Raw genomic sequence first — 21,249 nt, 5'->3', positions numbered from 1 at the left:
CGCAGTACTAAAGGGTCCGCACTCGCTTGGCTCAATGTGTCGAGCCTCTCATTCGTTATATTCCAGGAATCCCAATCCCGCCCGAACGGTAATCCCCGCGATTCAAATCGCAATATACTTACGCGTCCCGCGTCTTCGTCCGGACTTCCGTGCACAGAATATTATGGGATTTGACCGGTTCTTTCTTTGCTCGATATTCCAAATTTAGGTTCGTCGGTAAGGTTGCAGTGAGCCGCCGGTCTCGTACGGGGCTGCGAACAAGCGCGGGGCGCCTCCCCGAAGAGCCGCAGCCCACCGTTCCTTTCCCGGGTTTCGGCACCAGATTGTCATAAATTACTACCACAACGGATCAAAGTACCAATTAAAATTTATTAATTACCCAGATATAGCAAGCAGAATATGAGCAAATGCAGCGCTGGGCGACAGGGGAGTCACCGCTCCACCAACTGCCACGCTAACAGGCTAAGACAGTCTCTTTTTATATTCTTTCAGTTCCACTTTCCGTGATGTGGCACCAGTACTCTGCGCGTGCTCGGGCTGTTGCTAGGGGGTCCTTTTCTGCCTCCTGGTGGTTGTCGAGGCTGAAGTAAGACGTCTTCCTCGGGTGTCCTTTTTCTGCCCTCTGGTTCTGGCAGCAATCGTCTTCCTTATATGGGCTGTCCTTTTAGTTCTTGGAACATTCGGCAATCTTAAGGCATACCTTGCGTAAGCATTAGCTTTGTGGTTTAGCATTTCTTAGCTTTGCGGTTAAAGCAGAACATCCTGTTTGATAAACAATATCATTCATCGTAGTCTATCACACCGAGGAGTTACTCCTCCAGCAGAAGGCAGCAGCTTTCTGCTCCATATCACACATCCTGTGCCTTTTGCCTCGTGCCCACGGACGGTTCTGAGGATCACGGTGCTCTGTGTCAGTGACAACAGGGAGCTGCTGCAGTGACAGAGGAGGAAAGGGAATCTATGCCCCCACTGCTCCTTGTCCCTGCTGTGGGTGCAGCCTTGGCTTCAAAGCACTTGGCTGCTCTAGGCCAGGCTTGTAAATTGAATTAAGTTTACAGAGTACTCAAAAAAGCTTATGTATGCAGCTATCAAACTACACTTCACTCAAAATGCTGGTTCAAACCACCAACAACTACTCGAATGAATCAAAGCAATTTAAAATCTCAAAATTGTGAGCACTGATCTTTCTTAAACCACTGACTCAGAATAATTACTGGAGCAGAACCTTGCCCAGGAGCTGAGAACTGCAGTTTAGCTGGCTTAAGAACAAAGGAAACTCATGCAGCAGAGGTATCATTTGTTTCATTCTCAATGTTGTCTGAAGCAATCCTTTACAAAGCTGGATTTGCTGGTGGTTTTCTTGCTGAAGGCTTAAGCACAGGCAAGGCTGATAATTGGTACAGGATTTTTTGCTTAAGGTGGCCATGTCTTGCATGTATTCATATTTCTTTCAGCATACCATTCACATACAGCTGTTAGACTTCAATGTCTGTCAGACATGGTGGTAGCAGGTCTCAGTGCTTCCACCAACTTTTGTCTTCAGCTTAACAAATTGCCTTCAGCCATTTCCTGCCTAGACAGCTTTTCCAGGTGTTTCAGGCATTTGGGTTTTTTTGTGTTAAAGACAACTGGTTTTCTCTGCCTCTATAATTTGGTGAAAGGTGGCCCTATTTTTGTCTTCAGTCCCAGTCAAATTACTCTTGCTGAGTTCTTGGATTTAGTAATTATGAAGCATGCATATGATACCAGGCCCTGCCTTTGTAATGGTGTATCAAAAGCTGAATGTAAGAACCATAAACTTCCTTATTCATTGCAAACAAAGGTTGCATTTTCCTCACGAAACATGGTGCAATGAGCACAAGTTCCTCTCTTAAGCAGTTTGCCAAAAGAGTTCACATTAACTTTTCATCTCCACTCTTCCTCATCCTGGCAGTTAATGTTGCTGTATCTTAATCTGAGCTAGCATGAAAAAAACCAAAAGCAACTGCATAAGCATTGCTGGCAAAGTACCTACAATTTTGAAAGTATCAGGTGGTAACGTGTCTTTGAGCCCTATGCTACTTCTTACTCCATCAGTTTTGGCCTTCTTGTTCCCCTCAGATTTCTTCATGACAGAATTTCTACACCTTTAAACATAAAGGCTGGAGACACATTATTTGCAAATACACACAGGTGGATATTAAGGTTTTCCAGGCAGGTTCTTGAAAGCTCAGTGAAGCCATTTTGCTGGCACCATTTCTTGCTGCATTATTACAGTTTAGTCACTGTAGCTTTAAGGTGCACAGAAAATACAACTCTAATGCTAAACCATCACAAGTGAAACCAGACTGAGAAACATCATTGATAACCTGAGATAGAGAAGATTGTGCATATGACTAAAACTTCCACTTCACCCTACAACTGGGATCAGCTCCTGAAGACACAAAAATAAGCAAGAGCCTTGTACAGGAATGGGCTGTGCCTGCAGTGACTCAGTCCCAAATATCAAATTCACAGGAACATACACATTGCCTACACATACTGCAGCACTGAACAGAGACAGTTCCATCAATTACTATGCTTACTCATCTATTGAACTAGTTATGAATTTAATGTCATATGAAGTTCCAATAATACTAATAAAAGTAATGCAAAACTACAGATCAAATCCTCACTTCTGTTTGCTTTTTGGACTCACAACTATTTATTTGATACTAAAGGTCCTGTTGCAGTCATCCCTATTTGCCAGACTGAAAGTAAAGCAAGCTATTCTCTGACTACTTGCATATTTAATCTAAATTTGTTACATTGCATAGCTGTAGTCTCTATTTCTATCCACTATTCGGATGGAATGCTTTATTACAAGAAACTTGTAATCCAAAGCAGTGCTATCTCCTTGAATGTTAGTGACCAAAACCCTCCCAATACCATCCCCCATTTCCCTTCCTGCCCACCCCAAGTTATTTTTGTCAAAATTGGATGCAAAACATGAAATAGCACTGAAACCAAGAGCAGCTGTGCAAACACCTGCAACAGCTCTCTCAGTATAAAATTTCAGTTTATTCTGTCTCTCCAAGTGTTTTTAATATTGTGATGTTGGAACAAATGGATACGGACAACGAAAAGCCCCGCCGTGATATTTGAAATTCTCTCTGTGAAGCTCATTTGATGCTTCAGAATATCCTGTGGTAACACAGAATCTGCACCTTTTTCACCCCATGTCTGTCTCACCCCCAGCTCCCCTCCGACTGAGCTCTCTGGTTGGCATTACTGGCCACACCAGGGTGACACCACCAGGACCTTAATCAGACTTCAAGCTCCTGCCACCCACTTTCCTTATTGAGGCTGAAAGTTTTGCTGTAGCAGCTCTGGCTCTCACACAAGCCCCTCTACCACATCCAGAAGAAACTGCTACAGCATCCAACTACAGACACCGTGCAAGTGCTGCTCCTCAGTGCATTGTGGTGGGATAAGACACTGAGGGACCTAAATTTAAGTTCTAAACTTAAGTCCCAGATACTCCCCCCGCCCCACTGAGATCTAAAGAAAAAAGGGTCAGTGAGCTGCGCTGCATTTTAATTGCACCAATACAGTTAAATATTAAATGGAGAAAGCAACTCTACATAGCAAATGGAAAACAAGCATTTACATAGTAAAGCTGTAAGATGTAGAGACTGTTAAAGTTTTACCCCAGTTGTCTATACATGAATATCCCACTGCAGTTTTTGGTGTTAAAATTTTAAATGTAAAACAAAATTAACATTTTCAGGTTCATACAGAATTAGCAAGTTATTGAGAAACAAAGTTTCCTCCCTCATAAGCAAATACTGATGGGGGGCAGGGCAGGACACCCTGTGTTTTTTCATACCATCACTCCATCTACTAGCGTGGGTAGAAGAGAGCAACACTTTTCTGAATACACTTGATTTTTCCCCCCACGCACACCCCAAAGGGGCATATGCTGATATCTGCCAGGACAGTTACCCAAGGGGAGTTAACACTACCAAGTTAGACACTGATCAGCTGGGGAAAGAGTTCACTAGCAAAGCTGTCCTCCCACACGTGGTCAGTGCCAAGTGGAGAGGACATGTCACTGAAGGGCGACAGGGATCCTTCATACCCAGAGTCACTACAGGCATCCAGCAAGTAGTTTGAAGCTTCAAGGCTATGATGAGAAGAAAGCAGATGAGAAATGCCCAGTTCAGGCATGAAGTTGTCTACAGGTTCCTCCTTCACAGACACTGGGACCTCAGGGATAGCCTTGTCTTCAGATGAAGAGAGAGATTCTTTCTCAATTTTCACTAGCATATTGGTTTGGTTGCTTGCTTCAACAGGAATCTCCAGTATTAGGGGCTTTGTATACACATGATCAAACCTTATCAGTTCATTAATGGCCTCCAGCTTAGCTGATGGGGACCCCAAAGATGGAGAGAGGGAGGTTGATATGGAATTTGTTTCTCCAGAGATCTCTTCCTCCAGCTTTTCCAGGCACATTGACTCTGAATCAGCACATCTGAGAAATATCTCTGGGTCCAGACTGTCCAGAAAGCCCAACAGGAGATCAGGCTGCAGAATGAAATACTATTTTAGAAAGACAGCCTATTTCTGTTACAGCAAAACCCCAGTTGTGGCACGTATTAACCCCCACGCGGAAGTTAAAATACACTAAACACAATCACAGTTGTTTTATCAAGAACACCAAACACACAGTTAAGGCAGTTACTTGTCTTTCAGAAATTCACAGAATCCATCAGGTTGGAACAGACCACAGTGGTCCAACATCCCTGCTCAAGTGGGGTCAGTCTAGAGCACATTGCACAGGATTGCATCCAGCCAGTTCCTGAATATCTCCAGTGAGGGAGACTCCAAAACCTCTCTGGGCAATGTGTTTTAAACAACTGTGCAGTCATTCTTTGTCCATTAACTTTTTTGTTAAGGTACTGGCAATCCCCACAGAATTCTACATGCATTTGAGATGCACAGCCACTACTGGAAACTCTTTGAGATCCTGGACACATCATCAACTGCTACTGCCACAGTACCTGCTGGCTACACAGCACCAGAACCCAGCTTAGACAGACCTGCCTGTGACCAAAGTTCAGAAGGCTGGGTTGGTTTTTTTGGGGGGTTTTGTTTAACTCCTGTACTCACTAGATACAGCCTAACACAGCTGTTCTGAGCCACAGATATGGCATTCCAAGACTTGGAAGGACAAAGAAACTATGGAAAAATCATAAAATTATTTAATATCAAGAAATTAAACTACTAGTCTTAAATCCAAAGTGGTTCTGAAGTTCGTGGGCAGTTTGCATAGGAATGGATGCTCACCTCAGAGTCTGAATAGTCACTGCCATCAGAATCCACGTGGAAGCTATCAGAAATGGTGACTGCTGGGCCTGCACCTGCTGCAGAGGAACACGTAGTCTGAGTGCTGCGGACTCAGCGGACCCGGTCACCAATCTAATCTCATCCACCTGTGATTCCTTCACAACCTGTGCCAAGGAAAAAATTCAGTCACCACAAGTGTTCTGGCAGGCAGTACAGCACATAATCCTGAAGACCACGTTTTTCCTGCAAAGGCTTCCAACATGAGATTCTCCACTTGCTTATGTTGAAGCAACCTGAAGGTAAGACGACTTCCAAAGTTAGCTGAAGCCTCCATACACTTGTGGATTTATTTTGTTTGCCGCTTTTAAATGAGAGCCCGACACCCTCCCCCAGACACCATTCTTTTGAGACAGGCCTATATGAATGTCACAGCTTTTACTTCACTTCTATAACAAAGTGTAGAGGAGCAGATGAAATTGTCTCAAAACAGCTTGGAACTAGTCACCTTGTTATCTCCCACACTGCCCACTTGGCACCTGTTCGGTTTCAGGAGAACTTCCATCTGGAGGACAGGGGTGTTTCTGGCACATCCCTGTTCACAGCACTGGGGTTACCCCGGGAGCGGGGCAGCTCTCGGTGTGCTCTGCTCAGGGCAGGGGCGGACACACCAGCAGCGCGGCGGGCGACTCACCTGCGACTCGCCGCCCTCCTCCTCCGTCTTCAGAGCATCTAAACCCAGGCGGCAGCGGAGCTCCTGGTTCTCCAGCACAAGGTTACACGTCCTCTCCCGCAGGAGCTGGTTTTCCAGCAGCAGCTTCTGGTTCTGCAGAGAGCCATGAGGCAGGGAGGCCGCCCCTCACCTTCTCACCCCCTCCTCCTCCAGCCCCTCACCGCCTCCTCCAGCCCCTCACCTCCTCCTCCAGCCCCTCACCTCCTCCTCCAGCTCCACCACTTGCTGCTCCAGCTCCGTCATCCGCGCCTTCTTCCTGTCCCGGGCGCTCTGGGCCGCCACGCGGTTCTTCAGCTTCCTGCGGGACAGGGCGGCCGTCAGCGGGGAAGCGGGGAAGCCGCAGCCCCCCCCCCCCCGCCGCTGCCCCCACTCACCTGCGCAGCGCCTTCTCCTCCGGGCTCAGGTGCGTGAGCCGCTGCCGCTTGCGGGCCGGCTGCGGGCCCTCCAGCCCCGCGAGGCCGGGGTCGGCTCCTGCCGGCAAGACAACAGAAAGATGCCGGCCGGCCGCGGCGCCAGGGGCCTCGGCCGCTTTGCTGGGGATGAGGAGCAGCCGGGGGGCCGCGGCACCGGGCAGCGCTGCCATGGCGGGACGCAGCGGGTGCGGAACGGACGCGCTGCCCGGCACCGCCAGCACAACCCCCTGCGACGCGCCCGGCCCCGCCCGGATTTCTACTATCGTGGCTCTCGCCCATTGGCCGGAACGGCGTGACGCCACGGCCACACGAGCTCGTGATTGGCCGGCAGCCGAGAGCAAGGGGGGAAGCGAATTGCATCAGACGTGGGGTCTGCGGCCGGGGGGCGCCGGCGCGCGGCGAGGCCGCGACGGGCTGTGAGGGGCCGGGCGCGATGGCCGCAGTGGGGTGGGCAGTTAGTCGGAGAGGCAGCGAGCAGGGTCTGGCGTGGCGGTGCAGCTGAAGCCCCTTTGTGGTCCCCTCCCCGCGGCCGGTTTGTCACAAGGAGAATCGTGGGGAACGCAAGTGCCAAAAACGGAACTTCAGCAGATGCCATGAGAATGGGCTAAAAATGGGCTAAAAAGAACAAAAAAGCAGAGAGGTTAGTGATTGATGAGTAGAAGTTGCAGGAGAGTGTGCAGAAACCCCCCAGGGGTGTGACAGCGCTGCCCCCAGCTTGTCCTGCGAAGCAGCAGTGCTGCGTGGGGAGGGAAGTGAGCACTTCTGTGGGGTCCCGCGAAGGTCATCACCCTGCCCTGACCGGCTGGTGTCAGAGCTGAAGGATCTTGGGTCCAGACAAGTGAAAGTTTTGTAGGTAGAAAGCCTCAAAATACTCTGCCTGTGGGAATGCAGGTGTTCAGCAACCTGCCCACAGCAACACACAAGCACTCAGGGCATCGAGGGTGTTGGAAGTGTTGACCTTAGCCAGGTGACCAAAGCTTTCCAAGTTTCCACTTGCAACAGTTGCCAATGACCTGAGTAGTTATGAAATGTTGAGACTTTGGCTGCTTATGTTTATTTTCGAAATCCATTTGTACATTGAATTTAAATTAGTTGTTAAACAGTAAAGGAAAAACATGAGCTTTAGAAGTTCAAAGGCACTGGTGTGCTGGTTGGGCATTACTCCAGCATTGGAGTTCTGCCAGGCTTTCATGATCCAGAGAACAAACTGCATTTGTAAGCTTGTGTTTGTTCTTTCCTTACTTACTGCAGCATGACATTGAGCTAAGGCTGAGAATTCACCTTTCTACTTTGACACCTTTGTGAAAAATACGGCAACTTTTCGATAAGCCTTTTAGTCTGAGTGCAAAAAAGTTGTTTGTTCAGGTCCCGCTAAACCCCTTAGATACGGGTCATTGAAAACTATCTGCTTCTCTTTTGTGTGTCTCTTCTGGGTTTTGACTCATGTTTCTTCTGTAATTCTAATTCTTAACTAAAAACTTTACTGGTTTCTATCAAAATGCAGGTTCAGTATTAACAACTTTTTCAGATTTCAGACATTCATTTCGAATTGCCCTTTTTTGCAACAGAAGTGTTGAACAGGCTGCCTCACATTGCTGATTCCTGGTATCTATACTGGGGAGACTTGTCATGATATGATTTATCAGACAGATATCCAGATTTCTTAGTGTTATGGCTGAAAAAAGATCCTAACTTTCTGTCTAAATTTTTCTATTTAATTTTATAGGGAACCAGAGCAAAAGCATCTGTTTCCCTTTGCAGCAAACACTTGTGATCATGAATAAACTCCAGAAGTGCAGGGACATATATGCCAGTAGTGGTGCCTGAAATGTTTTCCAGTTATGTGTGACCAGGCACAAAAGTGGGAGCTACCCTTGGTACTGGTGGTGTCCATTCTTACTGAATATAATAATGGCATCCATTAGCATGTCTGGTGTTGGCAGTAATAGCTGACAAAACAAGGGCATGACACCCTGCAGTCTAGTCCTGTTGAACAGTTTTAGTAGCACTGCTAAGAGTAGCTGTGGTGTAGTTGCTGAGAATACATTTAGGCTCACGAATACCATGTTACTATCATTAGGAGACATAAAGTCTTTTGTTTAAATGTATGGTTAAGTCACTGGGGAAAAGAGTGCCAAAAAGAAGTTCAATAAATGTGGTCTTGCACTGTGACACCCTCTCAGAGAATTTTACTTAAAAGATTTCAAGTTTAATTCTAATTTCCACTTTTTTTTTTACACATTCCAGTCTTTGTATTTTTCTTTTTTTCAGTTGTTGGATTCAATCCTGTGATCCACATGACTCCAGAATGCTTCTCACCCTGCCTTTCACCCACTGGGGGTTCAGCACTACCACCAAGGATGTGCCAACGAGGATACTGTTGGCTGTCCTGCCAGAAACCACATTAATTCCTGCTAACATAGCTTTATGTTGTATGTTCCAGGTGGCCAACCCACCAGAGGAAATAGGTGTGTTTAACAAAGGTGGAGAGGCTTTGCCCTTGTGTAATATCAGATACAGAGAAAAAAACATGTGTTGAATGTTATCTATGTATGAAAAAAGGGGGTATAGAAGAGGGAAATTAAATGGAAGAAGGGGGTGTAGAGAAAAGATTAACTGACAATCATAGTCTGAGAAAGAGCTTGTTTGTTGAATGTGTGTCTGAAAATACTTGGAAAGTGGCCTGGGGCCCCAAGCTTGTGACAACAGCTGGAATATTCCCAGATTGGTATCAATAGCTGATTAAATGAGAAGGGGAACTGTTTTGCTGCCTAAAATGAGGTCTGGAATAACTTATTTTACTTATTCTTAAATTTCATCATTACACATTGGGATTCAGGAGTACATCTTTCAAAGTCTTAGTGCTCCTTATTTCAGGGGATATGCAGAATCTGTATCCTCCACCTCCTGCATGGGAGCTGCCACTCAGTCTGCATGCAGTTGGAAGCGACGTTGGCTGTGCCTTCTCTTAACGCTGCTGCAAGCAGGTCCTTCAGAAGGTGATATTTTGCTCAGCTCAGCTATAATATTTTGTGTCTGTAATTCCTTTTTTCATTGCTACAGAATACAAAATGGCAGATTTTTCTTCAAACAGCCTAATGACACATTGTCTCTTTTTGGAGTGATAACAGTAAATTTAAGATCAAGGAACCTGTATAAAGAGCTCAGTGTTCCTTGCATCTCTGTGGTATCTTTTCTTCCCTGATTTTCACTTGCATTGTAATTCCAGTTTGCTTCATTTTGTTAGTCTTCTCTGAAACTCAAGAACTCACTCGTCTCAAGACTAGAAGTTACCTAACATGTATAATTTTGTAGCAGTTGCAATTTTCTGCCAATGTATTACTTTTTCCAGAAAACTGGCATGCTTATTAAACAGCAGAGGTCTCAGTATAGAGGCAGCCTCCTAATCCCCCTCCCACTGTCACAGAATGCTGATTATAAAGGGAAGGTATACCTGCTTACAAGGACATTGCCATAATTGAGATAAAGATCTCTTGATTTGATTTGTTCTGCCAGGCAGAGAACAAATTTCTCTTGCACATTCAGAGCTTGGAGCACACCACTCATGGGAATTTAAAGGAAGACAAGATATCTACATCCCAGCAAACGGAAAGGCTTGGCAATCCTGCACTGCCAGTTCTGTAAAAGTGAAATGTTACTGGAAGTCTCTGCAAACATTAGTCTTGTAAACAGATCTTTATCTGTAGTGACTGGATGTCCTTGGGAAGATTTACACCATCTGCCAGTCCCTGAGAGACTCCACCTGGGAATCAAACAGCTTTAGGTCAGCTGGCCAGAGAAATGGGCTCAGGTCAGGGAATCTGTTTGGTGGGCACCACAGCTAGTTGATCTTTGGAGGAATCCCGGAGGTCGAGGGAGGTTGTGGTTGTTCATTGTCATTAAGGCTTTGCTTGGTTGTTCTGGCTTCTGCTTCCAATCAACTTGCTCAAAGTTTGAGCCCATCCTCTTCCCACACCGTTCCTCTATCCTTGACTCTACTTCATTGCATGGATTCCCTTTCCCTTTAAAAGGTCTAACTGTTGGCATCTCTGGTGCTTGGCTGTAGTTTATCTGATTGTAATTTGTGTGTGTAGTCCTACTTTAGCTCTTTGGTTCTTCTCTTCCTAGCTTAGTCCCAAGCACAGTGTTCCCCTGCAAAGTTCTCTCATTATGCTGGCAGGAAAATGGAAGGTGCCACAAGAGTTGTTCATGGAGAGGTGTTGTGCTCACCTGTATATACTGATGCATGGTGATACACTAGAGGTGTTAGTGACAAATAAAAGACAAAAGGCAAAGGTGCTACACTTGGTTGAGATGACGCAGCGAGTGCATCATTGTGGGTGATGCTGTAGAATATGCTTGGGCAGTACAGGAGAGAGTGTGCTGTGCCAGGGAGCCAACAGCACTGTTCTGAGTTCTGTGTCAGTGTTTCACATGTTGAATAAGCTCTCAGAGGAAAACAGGTAACTGCCTAAAAGCTCCCATTCCAGTAAGTTTTTCAGTTTGCACATCCTGGTTCAGGAGTTGGAAAATACTCCATGAGGTCAACAACCGTGGTTACGAAAACTTGATGGCTACTTCCTGTTGGCAGAAGCTTTTCTTTGGAACAGTGCCAGCGTTTGAAAGGAAAAACCTTTTATTATTTCTTAGTCATTCCCTAGGCTTTGAAATTCCTTTAGAAATTCAGAGCCCCTGAGAGTCCTGGCAACTTTCTTGTTTTGTAATTTTGAAGTTATCTCCTTATATTCTTCCATTTGGGTGCCCTTTGTACACAGAAGCCTGCCTCCAGCTGTCACGAGACCCTGTGTGAAAAGAGGAAATTATCAGGAAATGTCAAGTTAGGAATCAGTTCTGTCTCAGCACAGGCTCAGCAGGACCCAAAATGTGGGGGATATTGTCAGAATCATCCATCTCCTGCCTCGTACAGTTTCAACTTTCTGACTGCTCAGAGGGCACAGGGTAGCAGCTGGTGTTAGAGAGGGACGAGTCTATCATGCTTTCTTTCTGGTAGCCTCACTGATTTGCTCTGTTAGCACTGACTTTAATGATAACACTTACGTAAATGGACAGGGACAGTTAAAGCCCTTTATATACTAATTAAATGGATCACATGGTAGCACTTAAATGTGGAAAATGAGTGTTTTAAGGTGATTAATTAAAAGTGCCAGTCAGATCTTGTAACTTAGGTGAGTCTTTAATATAATAGATAACCCAGGATGAAATAGAGTAAGTAGTTGCTTAACTTACCTTGGCGTGAATGAATCCATTGTTAATATAATAATTACTTCATTTTAGCCAGTCACCTTTAAAGAATGTTTTTTGCTTTTGGTAGTCAGAAGTGGTGAAATCTATTTGTTGGCTTTAACATAGGGTTCTTCATATTGTGATTAGTATCAGTGGCTGATACACAGCACACCTTAACCACGAGCTTCAAATTTATTCTGTGGTATTTATATATTATTCACTTTATGTAGTGTATAGCTTGAAGTAGGGCTTCATGAACAGCAGCTTGTACCACATACTTACTCCAGAAACACTAATAACAATGTTGAATTGGATACAGAAGTGTCAATATTTAGATTGTATGTAAATATGTTTCTGTGAAATATGCAGGATGTGTTATATTTACATGTTATTTACATTGGATGTTTCAATATTGTGAGAGAGGAAACTGCTAAGCACTGACATAATGAACACATAAAATTAACAGTAATCTAGCATTTAGTGTGATTGTAACTGGAAGTGATGGAGATAATACAGAGTAACCTCGGGGGCACAAGGGGCACAAGAGCACAGTCAAAGACATTTGTATGGATGCATTTGAGGGCACTTCTTGCAGAATGGATACTGAGAAACTTGAAAAATATGGCTCCAGATTTTTTCCAAATCCATTCTGTTCCTATCAGCCCTTGCAGAGATTTTAGAGGATCAAACAGCATATAGCAATAATTTCTTAAGCTTATTTCATAGTATTCTTTTTTCTTCTTTTGGTAACATGATCTGCTGTGTCTGCCTGCCTGGTGAGGACCCTGAAGGAAAACATCAGGCATGGCTGTACTGTCTTGCAACTCTTGTGTGAACTTGTACTGTATATTGAGCAATAGTCTGCAAAAAGAAAAGGCTGCATTTATCTAAATAAAGGTATTTTTAGTACAATTTACATATTTCAGTTTTACAGGCCTGATTCATTATTATTTTTTCCCTTCAGTAGGCAATAACATGTACAGAGAGAGTGAAGGGTTCCCAAATCAGCATGTTTCCCCTTCTTACAGATTTAAAAGACTACATGTTGTTTAAGACATTAGAAACCTTAACTTTTCAAACATTAACAGGGAATTTTGTTCACAAATAATTTTTATAATTAAAATTGTCATGGCTAGTCAGTTGTTTAATTTGGATTGCTTTGATGCTGTTTTACTTGGATGAATTGTGTTTCCAGAATTTAAATAGCAAGAGGCAAAGCCACAGTTGCTTGGCATATTTTTCTTAACATAAGACTGACTTATGTCTTCCCTGACTTTTCCTTTTGGTCTTTAATTAAGCCGACACGTTACAACAGTTTGTTACTTTAATTTAGAATAATTGATGACAATAATGAAAGCATCGTTTTTGTAAATACATAAACATTTTGTCCATTGCAGTGGGCTTTCTGTACCAGGCTGCAATAGTAAAGTTTGTCTGCATGAAGACACAAGGCTCTGGAGACACCTTTACCCCGGCTCCTGGCTCTGGGGACACCTTTAACTGCAGCTCCTGGCTCTGGAGACACCTTTACCCCAGCTCCTGGCTCTGGAGACACCTTTACCCCAGCTCCTGGCTCTGGAGACACCTTTACCCCGGCTCCTGGCTCTGGAGACACCTTTACCCCGGCTCCTGGCTCTGGAGACACCTTTACCCCGGCTCCTGGTTCTGGAGACACCTTTACCCCGGCTCCTGGTTCTGGAGACACCTTTAACTGCAGCTCCTGGCTCTGGAGACACCTTTACCCCGGCTCCTGGCTCTGGAGACACCTTTACCCCGGCTCCTGGCTCTGGAGACACCTTTACCTCGGCTCCTGGCCCTGGACACACTCCCAGCGCAGCTCTTCCCCCGCGGGTGTCCCGCGCCCGCCCCGCGGTGCTCGGGGGACACCTGGTGGTGGCTGTGCCGCAGCGCGCCCGCCCCGGCCGGGCCCCGCACGCCCCTTGGCTCGCCGTGGGAAACTGCTGGTGCTGCTTGGCAATGAAAACCCATCCAGCACTCGGGTGTGTCTGAGTAAAGCTTTCAGTCAGCCCTAAGACTCTGTGCTGTGCAATCCTGTCTGAGAGGAAAAGGGCAAGCATGTACATGGCCTTGAATTTAATGGAAAGAGGACAGCTCTTGTGCCTATTGCTCATTTAGAGGTACAGCAATACCATTTGCTTTGAAATAAGCTCTGCAGAGCACGATATTAAAACATGTAGGGAGCATGGGCAGTAGTCTGAGTTATCGACTCGGTTGGTTCCTGAAACCACCTGGACAGGCAGATGTGGGAGTGTGAATGAGACAAATGGCTGTCCTTATCCTTCCTGTGGTCACCTGGTCTGCTATGAGGACTTCTCAGATACAGTTTGCTGTGAAAGGAAGGTTCTCAGGTTTGATTTAGTAAATGCTTTAATGAAAAACTCCATTCATCAAAACCTCATTCTTGTCATGTAGAACTCTGGAATGAGGTTGCTTCTCATACCCATTTAGAACCAGTATATGTGTCACTACACTGTGCAGGGCAATGAAGGTATGTCCTAAATCCCTCTATGATGTTCTTTAATCTGTACAAGGGGACCTCTGACACACCACCTGCTTCTTAAACTTGAGTGCCATAACAGCCCAGAATTCCAAGGCAAATGCTAAACAAAATTTTTTTTTTGTAATGTAGGAGAAAGATGTTGAGTCAAGTAGTTTACAATTATACGATGAGACACTTTTTCCTTCACTTCAGTTTGACTGAAGCAAAAGACAGACACTTCTTCCTTTAGGGGGAACAGATATGAGTAGAACTATATGAACACAGATTGGCTTCAAAGGGAAATTGCTAAGTCTGAATTAAAACAAACAGTTATAACAGTCATAAACTATTATAAAGAATACTTAGAAAACCTTGAATGTTTTTTAAACAGGAGTTACCAACAAATACGCTGGTACTATCCAGACTTCCTGATTTTGGTGGTGTTTAAAATATAACAGTTTATTTTAGTTCTTACATTTTAATCCTGGTGTATTGGCATACCTCTTCTGGATTAGTCAGTGATGTTTTTCTCAGTTTCTCTTGTGTCTCTTGTTTCTCATCTGGACTTTGAGTTTTAAAGGAAAGACAGTGTCTTAAGCATGTGTGAACAAATGAGTCCCTATGATCAAGGTGGGATGTGAATTTATAACGTAGACGTGTTTGAGGTAACTGCCATGAAAACTGATAATATGCCCCAGCTTTCAGGAAATGCTCTCAACGTTGTTGTTTTGAATGAGGTAACTGGGCTGCCTTTCAAGTTGTTTACTTTGTCATAGCTGCAGCCTGTAACCCTGATTATTGTCTAAATTAACCTGAAGATGTATCCACTTGTATATAACCCTTTCTGTGTTCATTGTGTCGGTGCTCAGCTCTTTCAGAATCTTATGTACTATTATTGATAGCTGAGCACTTTAGCTGGAATTCCCTTGGTGACTTGTCACTTGGTCCTTTGTGTTGAGTGACAATCTTCCCAGGACATTCTGCCTATTCACCTACCTACCATTCCTACTGGGTATGATCACAACCTTCCTACTGCATAGAAAAGCCTGATGATGTGTTTGTGACTATCAAAGGTGAGAGAAAGGTCTGAGGTGTTTTTTAGTCATTGACAAATTTTTAATTGCCTTTATAGAATAGATAGAAGGATGAGAAGTAATTGTGTAAAATCTGAATTAATCTGTGAAGTGCTGGAGGAATAAACTTCTGTCCTTTCCATCAGCACTTCCACAGTGGTGAGAAACAAATTTTTCCAGGAATAAAATTTCTGTTCATCTGTTTTCATTGTCAAGAAGAAAATGAAATGAGGAGATTGATCTACTGAAATATTATCCACTTTTTTCAGACAGCGCTTACTCTTAGCCACAGTTCCCATTCACCATTGTATGTTCAGAACACTTTTATCAATTGGAGGCGATGGTGGTGGTTTTTTGGGGGTTTTTTTGCAGCTGTTTTGGGCTTTTTGGGGGGTGGTGGCAGTGCTGTTTGTGTTTGTTTGAGCTTCGGGTTTTTTGGTGTTTTATGTGGCAGCTTGTGAAATACCTGGTAGTTAAAGGGAAGAACAGTCCCGGTGTTGTGTGAGTGCGGTGTTATCTGCAACTACTCCCAGCCGAGCTCCGGACACGTCCTCGCTCACCAGAGGGGGGAGTTGGGCACTGGGCTCTGCAGCTGCAGGGTGCCCTCACTCTCTAAAAGGATCTCCCATTGAAATGGAGCCACGCTGGGTTATCTAGTGTTACCAGATCTCCTCTTATGATATAACATAGGAGCAAGAATCACCTTTTCTTACTATTTAACACATCTGAGCAGCCCCTTTTAAGAGATTTCCTTTTTTCTTTACAAAGTGGATGAGAGATGAAATATACTGCAAACAAGGTCTGGCAATACTGGAGACAATCTCAGTCAAGTAGAACTTCAAAATTCACAGTAACTGAAATCCTTTAATCCATGCTCATTGCTTAGTTTATTTATTTCTTTGAAAAAGGGTCATATTTTCCTTTTTATGCTAGAATCTTAGACAATATATCAGGAAAAAAAGGTTTCTTGGAAAATCCTCTTTATCACTGGCTGAAAGTTCAGTAAGACTTTTGGGTTCTGATATTGCCATATTTACTGCAAAGTGGATCATCAGAGACTAAGGGCATTGTAGATCATCAAGAGGGTGGGTTTTGGTGATGTCTCTTAAGAATACACCTAATTGAAAATGTCATCTGCTCTTTGCTGTCATAACTGATACTAGGTTTTGGACAGGCTCCGTCAGTACTGGAGGACAAACAAGTTAGTGCTAAAGCAGCAGAGCTAAAGATACTTTGTTTCCAATATATTTGTTCTTAAGATCTCTGAGCCCCTGCCCTTGTCACCTCCCTTCAATAACCTGAGTTCCTCTTCCCTTCCTTTCACATTCCGTAAGCATCCTGAGCAAGCGAGAGCCAACAAATGCTGTAACTAATCTGCTGCTGCACTTAGGTTTTTTCTGGCTACTGCCACACAGAGTCTGCAACAGCTGAACTCCACCGACCTCTGCCCCCTCACCGAGGGACGTGGTTCTGTACCAACATTTACATGCACACACATTTACTTTGTGTCCTTTCCTAGTGGTAACCCCTTAAAATGCAAGTATAGTTACAAAACCTTCATGTTAATTAAATGGGATGCAACTAGAATAGATTCTTTTATTTAAAAAAATGTAAAATCAACAACAGACTGTTCTTTGGACAGTAGAACTCCAAAAGCACAGTTTCTTAAATGTTTTCCTGCTGCCCTGGCTTCCCCTGTGTCCTTTTTATACTCTTACAGTACCCAGAGTCCAGAGCCTCCAATTTTCACAAAATTTTTGACCGTACTTCTTAAAACCTCTGTTCTGCCCTTAAGTTTGGTCAAAATTATCTAATAGGTTCAGAAGAGCAACAGGGCTGACAGGCAGATAGCATATGTTTAATTATGAAATGAGGCTAAAAGAGGCTCTAGAAGGGATTCTTCAGCGCTGTATTTGTGGTTGACTGCACAGACGTGACAGAAAGCAGTGTTCAGATATCTTGAGCCAAATGTATTTTCAATTACAGGGAAGGCAGGACCAGGGAATTTGGATTCTTGCCTCCTTTAATGGTGGGAATGGGTGATGGACATATTGCAAATGGCTACTTAATGTTTTCTTTCTTCCTGATGTGCAAGGCTGTACTTCCTGTGCAACATTCCAGCTCTGCTCTCAGCACAAAATAATTATTTTGGGCTTTTTCTATAACATTTATCACAGTATTATGTGGGTACTTCACTAACTTTGTTTTATCTCAAGAGCAGAGGGAGGAGGGTTCTATAATATCTATTTCTTTGCAAGGGAAATGACATGTAGGAAGTTCAGTGTCAAAAGCATCCTCTAGTGTTGATTGCCCTCTTCTGAGATAGAATCATCAAATTGTTTAGGTTGGAAAAGACCTGTAAAACCATTGAGTCCAACCCTTCCCCTGTTCAACCACTAGCCCATGTCCCCAAGTGCCACATCCACACATCTTTTAAATCCCCCCATGGATGGTGACTCCACCTCTACCCAGGGCAGCTTGTTCCAATGTTCAAATGCTTGACAAGCCTTTCCATGAAGAAATTTTCCCTGATATCCAATAGAAACCTCCCCTGGTGTGACTTGAGGCTGTTTCCTCTGCTCCTGTCACTTGTTACTTGGGAGAAGAGACGGAGTGCCCAGGGCGTGCTTTCTCAGACCACTTGGCACTGCACATCATTTCATTATGTTCAAATCACAGCTCTCACTGTCCTCAGCTGCAGTTGTAAATGCTGGAGACTTCTGTATTTCAGACCCTGGGCCTCAGTTTGCTATTTAGGGGGAGAAGAAGGAAAACATATCTGAAGTATTATGGCATAACTGAATTGTGAACTGTGTGCTGCCAACTGGGCAGGATGCCAGTTAGAAATATTTGATGCTTTAATGATAGACAGTCCATTCTCTTCTTGCAAATTCCTGCTTGGATTTCTGCCCAAGTAGAGAGAACTTGGTGACCTGAGACCTAGTGCCTCATGTCATTCCTCAGTATTTGACTCTGAGGCTGTGACGAGGCAATTTTGGCATGTCTATAAGTGCAAGGATGTGGGTAGTTTAGTGGAGTGGATCAGATTTTCAGCAACTCTTATTTTAGGTGTAGGATGTTGTCCACTTCTTATATAGAGCCTCATTCCCATCTTTTTCAGTAGGTAGTTTCCAGATTTTGTTTGACCTGCCATTTCTGCATTCCCAACTCTCTACCTAACTTGGAGAGGCTCTACCTCTATGTCATTTCCTAAGGAATATTAGAAAAGCACTGGTAATTCTGTTTCCTTAACAACAGAGGTAGGAGTCTTATCTATAGCATTTTTTTACTATATTTAATTTATTTTTTTCTAGAGTGGGATTCTCCTGTGAAGCAAGACCTTGTTGGGAAGAATGTGTCCATGTAACAGAAGAATTTCTCAGTACATGAACAGGGGACAAGATTACTGTTGAATTGCCTAATTTGGATAATCTCCATTTTCTTGGTACTTAAATTTAAAATCTATTAATATCTAATAATATGATATGTAATTTTGAAAAATTAAATAGGAAAAAAAGATAAAAAATAAACATGTAGTGTTCATGGATGCCTCCCGAGGGCATTTAAGTTTGATGAAATGAATCTTAGACAGTTGCCTGACATCTGAGCCCCTACACTGCCAAAGTAAGTGGACATCCACTTTGGTGACCAGCAGAAAAGGACAAAACATTTTTGACTTTTCAGTTTCACAGCTAAGAATTGGGAATCTCAGGTTCTTCACAGTTTTTGTAGAACTAAAACTGTGTGTTCCACAGACACTGAGCTCCTGTCATGATCTCTTGGAACACCTAGATTTCCAGTTCCCATCTCCACTCCTAAGGCTGCTCTTCCTAATACTATTTTAGCTTTCTGATTCAGTTTAAAAATAATTTTCTCCACTTCATCCCTGCCCACCCCCTTTAGCCCTGGTCTCTTCCCTGATCCAGTTTGCCACAAAGATTCACTGAAGTTACATGGACATCATTACGGAGAAAATATAGAAATGAAACAAGTGAGAAGGGACGAGCCCAAAACAGGCAAACTTCTAGCAAATGTGGCAAGTCATACTCAGCAAAAAAAGTTCCAGGTTGGCACATCCAGTGCTGTGGCTATCCTCAGGTTTTGATTGCCTGGGACAGTGGGGAGCATACACCATGAAGGGCAGTTCCTCCAAGCTGCACAACAGCTTTCTATTGGAAGACATCCTTCAAGGGGCACCATTCATTCATTAGCTTTGTGTGACAACCTGTGCACACCCCACTGTCCTCTGATACTGAAATTCCAACTCTCCTTACTGCCTCATGACATATCCACTGCACATGGGGCAGTTGGAAGGCCTTGACCCGCAACAACTTAGGACATAACTGTTTACCTTTGCCAACAGAACATTAAAAAATCTTAATTACAGTAGCTTAAGGACCTTTCCAAGAAGAAAAATACTCAGTGAAAACAGGTATCCCGAATCTGGCATGCAGGACATAAAAAGCTGCCAATGACTGGAAATGAGTTGTTCTGGCCTCTTCTGGAAGGGATGAGAGGACAGCAGGTTAAAAAGTCTGGATATCATTTGCCTAAACCACTTAAGTTCATGAAGAAAGTGAGGGAATTAGCTGAATGTCAAGAGACTTTCTCCTTATGACACAGGCATAGTGCAGATGAACAAATGACCATCTCATCATCATGACAAGCAGCCCCTGCACACATCTCTGATTTTGCTGTACATTGTGAAATGATTTAGCTGACTCAGCAGGGAGAAAATTTTTTTGAGTTCTCCATGTTTAAGTTGTTCCTATGTTGATTGTGATGTAGCAAATTGTGTGTTGACTGTCAGCCATTTGCCTCATGGGTGAGGGAAAAATCAGTAGAGATAGTTTGCACTTAAACGATTAAAATGCTTCTATTTAGTACACTAAATCCTATGCATTTCTGAAATCCTACTGAAACATACCTATAATCTAAAATTCACACTGGTTGAAAAGTTTGCATAGTGCATCCTCTGCTGTTACCAGGCCAGAGCACCACAGTGATGCCCCTTTCAGCTCCCTAAGCAAGTCATAATTTTGCAGCCTTTGATCCACTTTACCATTTATGTTGGGGGGGTGTGTGTTTTGCAGCTTGTGGTAGGAGCCCAGAGTGTGTGTTCCTGTGATCCCTTCTTGACCTTTTGCCACTGGAGAAATCTTCCATGATTTGTTAAGCTTATGTTGCTCACTGTGTCACGCTAAGGATGCCACTCTCTTGCCTTCAGCTGTAACAAAGTATATTTAGGAAAAGAGCTGGCTATTTGTAGACTAAGATGTTATTCCTTCTGCCAGTGAGTTAGGGCCGGACTTTTGTTTCCAGACATTGTGTTTCATAGCCAACAATGGATCTCGAGTCAGTTTGTCTAATCCTCCTTGTAAGTTATATTTAGGGTCTGTAACATCACGTATTAATAATTCTACGACTTAGCTGTACATACTTTTAATGGAAAACTGTATCATTGGCTGCCATCCAGTTCTTGTGCGAGACTGAAACAAAAATCATTACCCACACACCTTTTCCCCATCATTGATGGAGGTTCTGTAGACTTGCATTAACAGCCAAGCCGAAGAGCCAGGGTTACCCAGCCTCCCGAAACGCAATTACAGGGGACTGGGATCAGGAGGCCGATCAGCCAGTCCTGTCCTACACACAAACGAGAAGCCCGCTGCAAACAGCAGGCACATCCCGCAGCGCAGAGATGCCTCTGAGGAGGATCGGTGCCCGTGGTACGTGTGGTGACAGAGCACTGCTCCGGCCGCCGCGGAACGTCCACCCGGGCCGTACCACCGGCGGGTCTGCCCCTCGCAGCCGCCGCGCCCGGGCTCCGTCCCTAACACACCCGGGCATGGCCGGCGGCCGCGGTAGCGCCGGGAAGCGGCCCGGCCCGGCCCGCTCCGGCCCCCGGCCCGCGGCCCGCGGCTGGGGAGCGCGGGAGCCCCGGCACCGGCGGGCAGAGCCCCGGCGGACGCGGGCCCGGGC

General features: G+C 44.4%; 1 protein-coding gene and 1 long non-coding RNA gene across 3 annotated transcripts; one reads left to right on the top strand and one right to left on the bottom strand.

Annotated features, from left to right (window-relative positions):
* Nucleotides 1-3,538: 3,538 nt before the first annotated feature.
* On the bottom strand, nucleotides 3,539-6,704 carry XBP1 (X-box binding protein 1). The gene is made up of 5 exons (XM_064674837.1): nucleotides 6,412-6,704; nucleotides 6,239-6,335; nucleotides 5,999-6,130; nucleotides 5,308-5,471; nucleotides 3,539-4,545 (listed from the first exon to the last, which is right to left on the bottom strand). The coding sequence occupies exons 1-5, from the start codon at nucleotides 6,618-6,620 to the stop codon at nucleotides 4,359-4,361; spliced, it is 789 nt and encodes a 262-aa protein (XP_064530907.1). The 5' UTR covers nucleotides 6,621-6,704; the 3' UTR covers nucleotides 3,539-4,358.
* A 57-nt stretch (nucleotides 6,705-6,761) lies between these two features.
* On the top strand, nucleotides 6,762-21,232 carry LOC135424044 (uncharacterized). Of its 2 annotated transcripts, XR_010435066.1 has the most exons (4): nucleotides 6,762-7,090; nucleotides 8,722-12,591; nucleotides 13,092-13,832; nucleotides 18,584-21,232. It is a non-coding gene; the product is annotated as an uncharacterized LOC135424044 (long non-coding RNA). The 2 variants fall into 2 exon arrangements; XR_010435067.1 differs by lacking the exon at nucleotides 18,584-21,232 and having other exon boundaries at nucleotides 6,780-7,090; nucleotides 8,722-8,918; nucleotides 13,092-15,471.
* The last annotated feature ends 17 nt before the right edge of the window (nucleotides 21,233-21,249 follow it).

Source organism: Pseudopipra pipra, chromosome 18 (assembly GCF_036250125.1).
Source record: "Pseudopipra pipra isolate bDixPip1 chromosome 18, bDixPip1.hap1, whole genome shotgun sequence".
Classification (NCBI taxonomy): domain Eukaryota; kingdom Metazoa; phylum Chordata; class Aves; order Passeriformes; family Pipridae; genus Pseudopipra; species Pseudopipra pipra.
Note: the sequence above shows the minus strand (reverse complement) of the source record. Positions and strands in the feature narration are given on the sequence as shown.

Excerpts from the sequence above, each read along its gene's own strand:
- XBP1 (XM_064674837.1), bottom strand. The coding sequence starts at position 6,620 with ATGGCAGCGCTGCCCGGTGCCGCGGCCCCCCGGCTGCTCCTCATCCCC. Across the intron at positions 6,131-6,238 it reads TGGTGGAGCTGGAGGAGGAG|AACCAGAAGCTGCTGCTGGA; the intron begins GTGAGGGGCTGG and ends GGCTCTCTGCAG. Across the intron at positions 5,472-5,998 it reads AGGAGGGCGGCGAGTCGCAG|GTTGTGAAGGAATCACAGGT; the intron begins GTGAGTCGCCCG and ends TCCTTGGCACAG.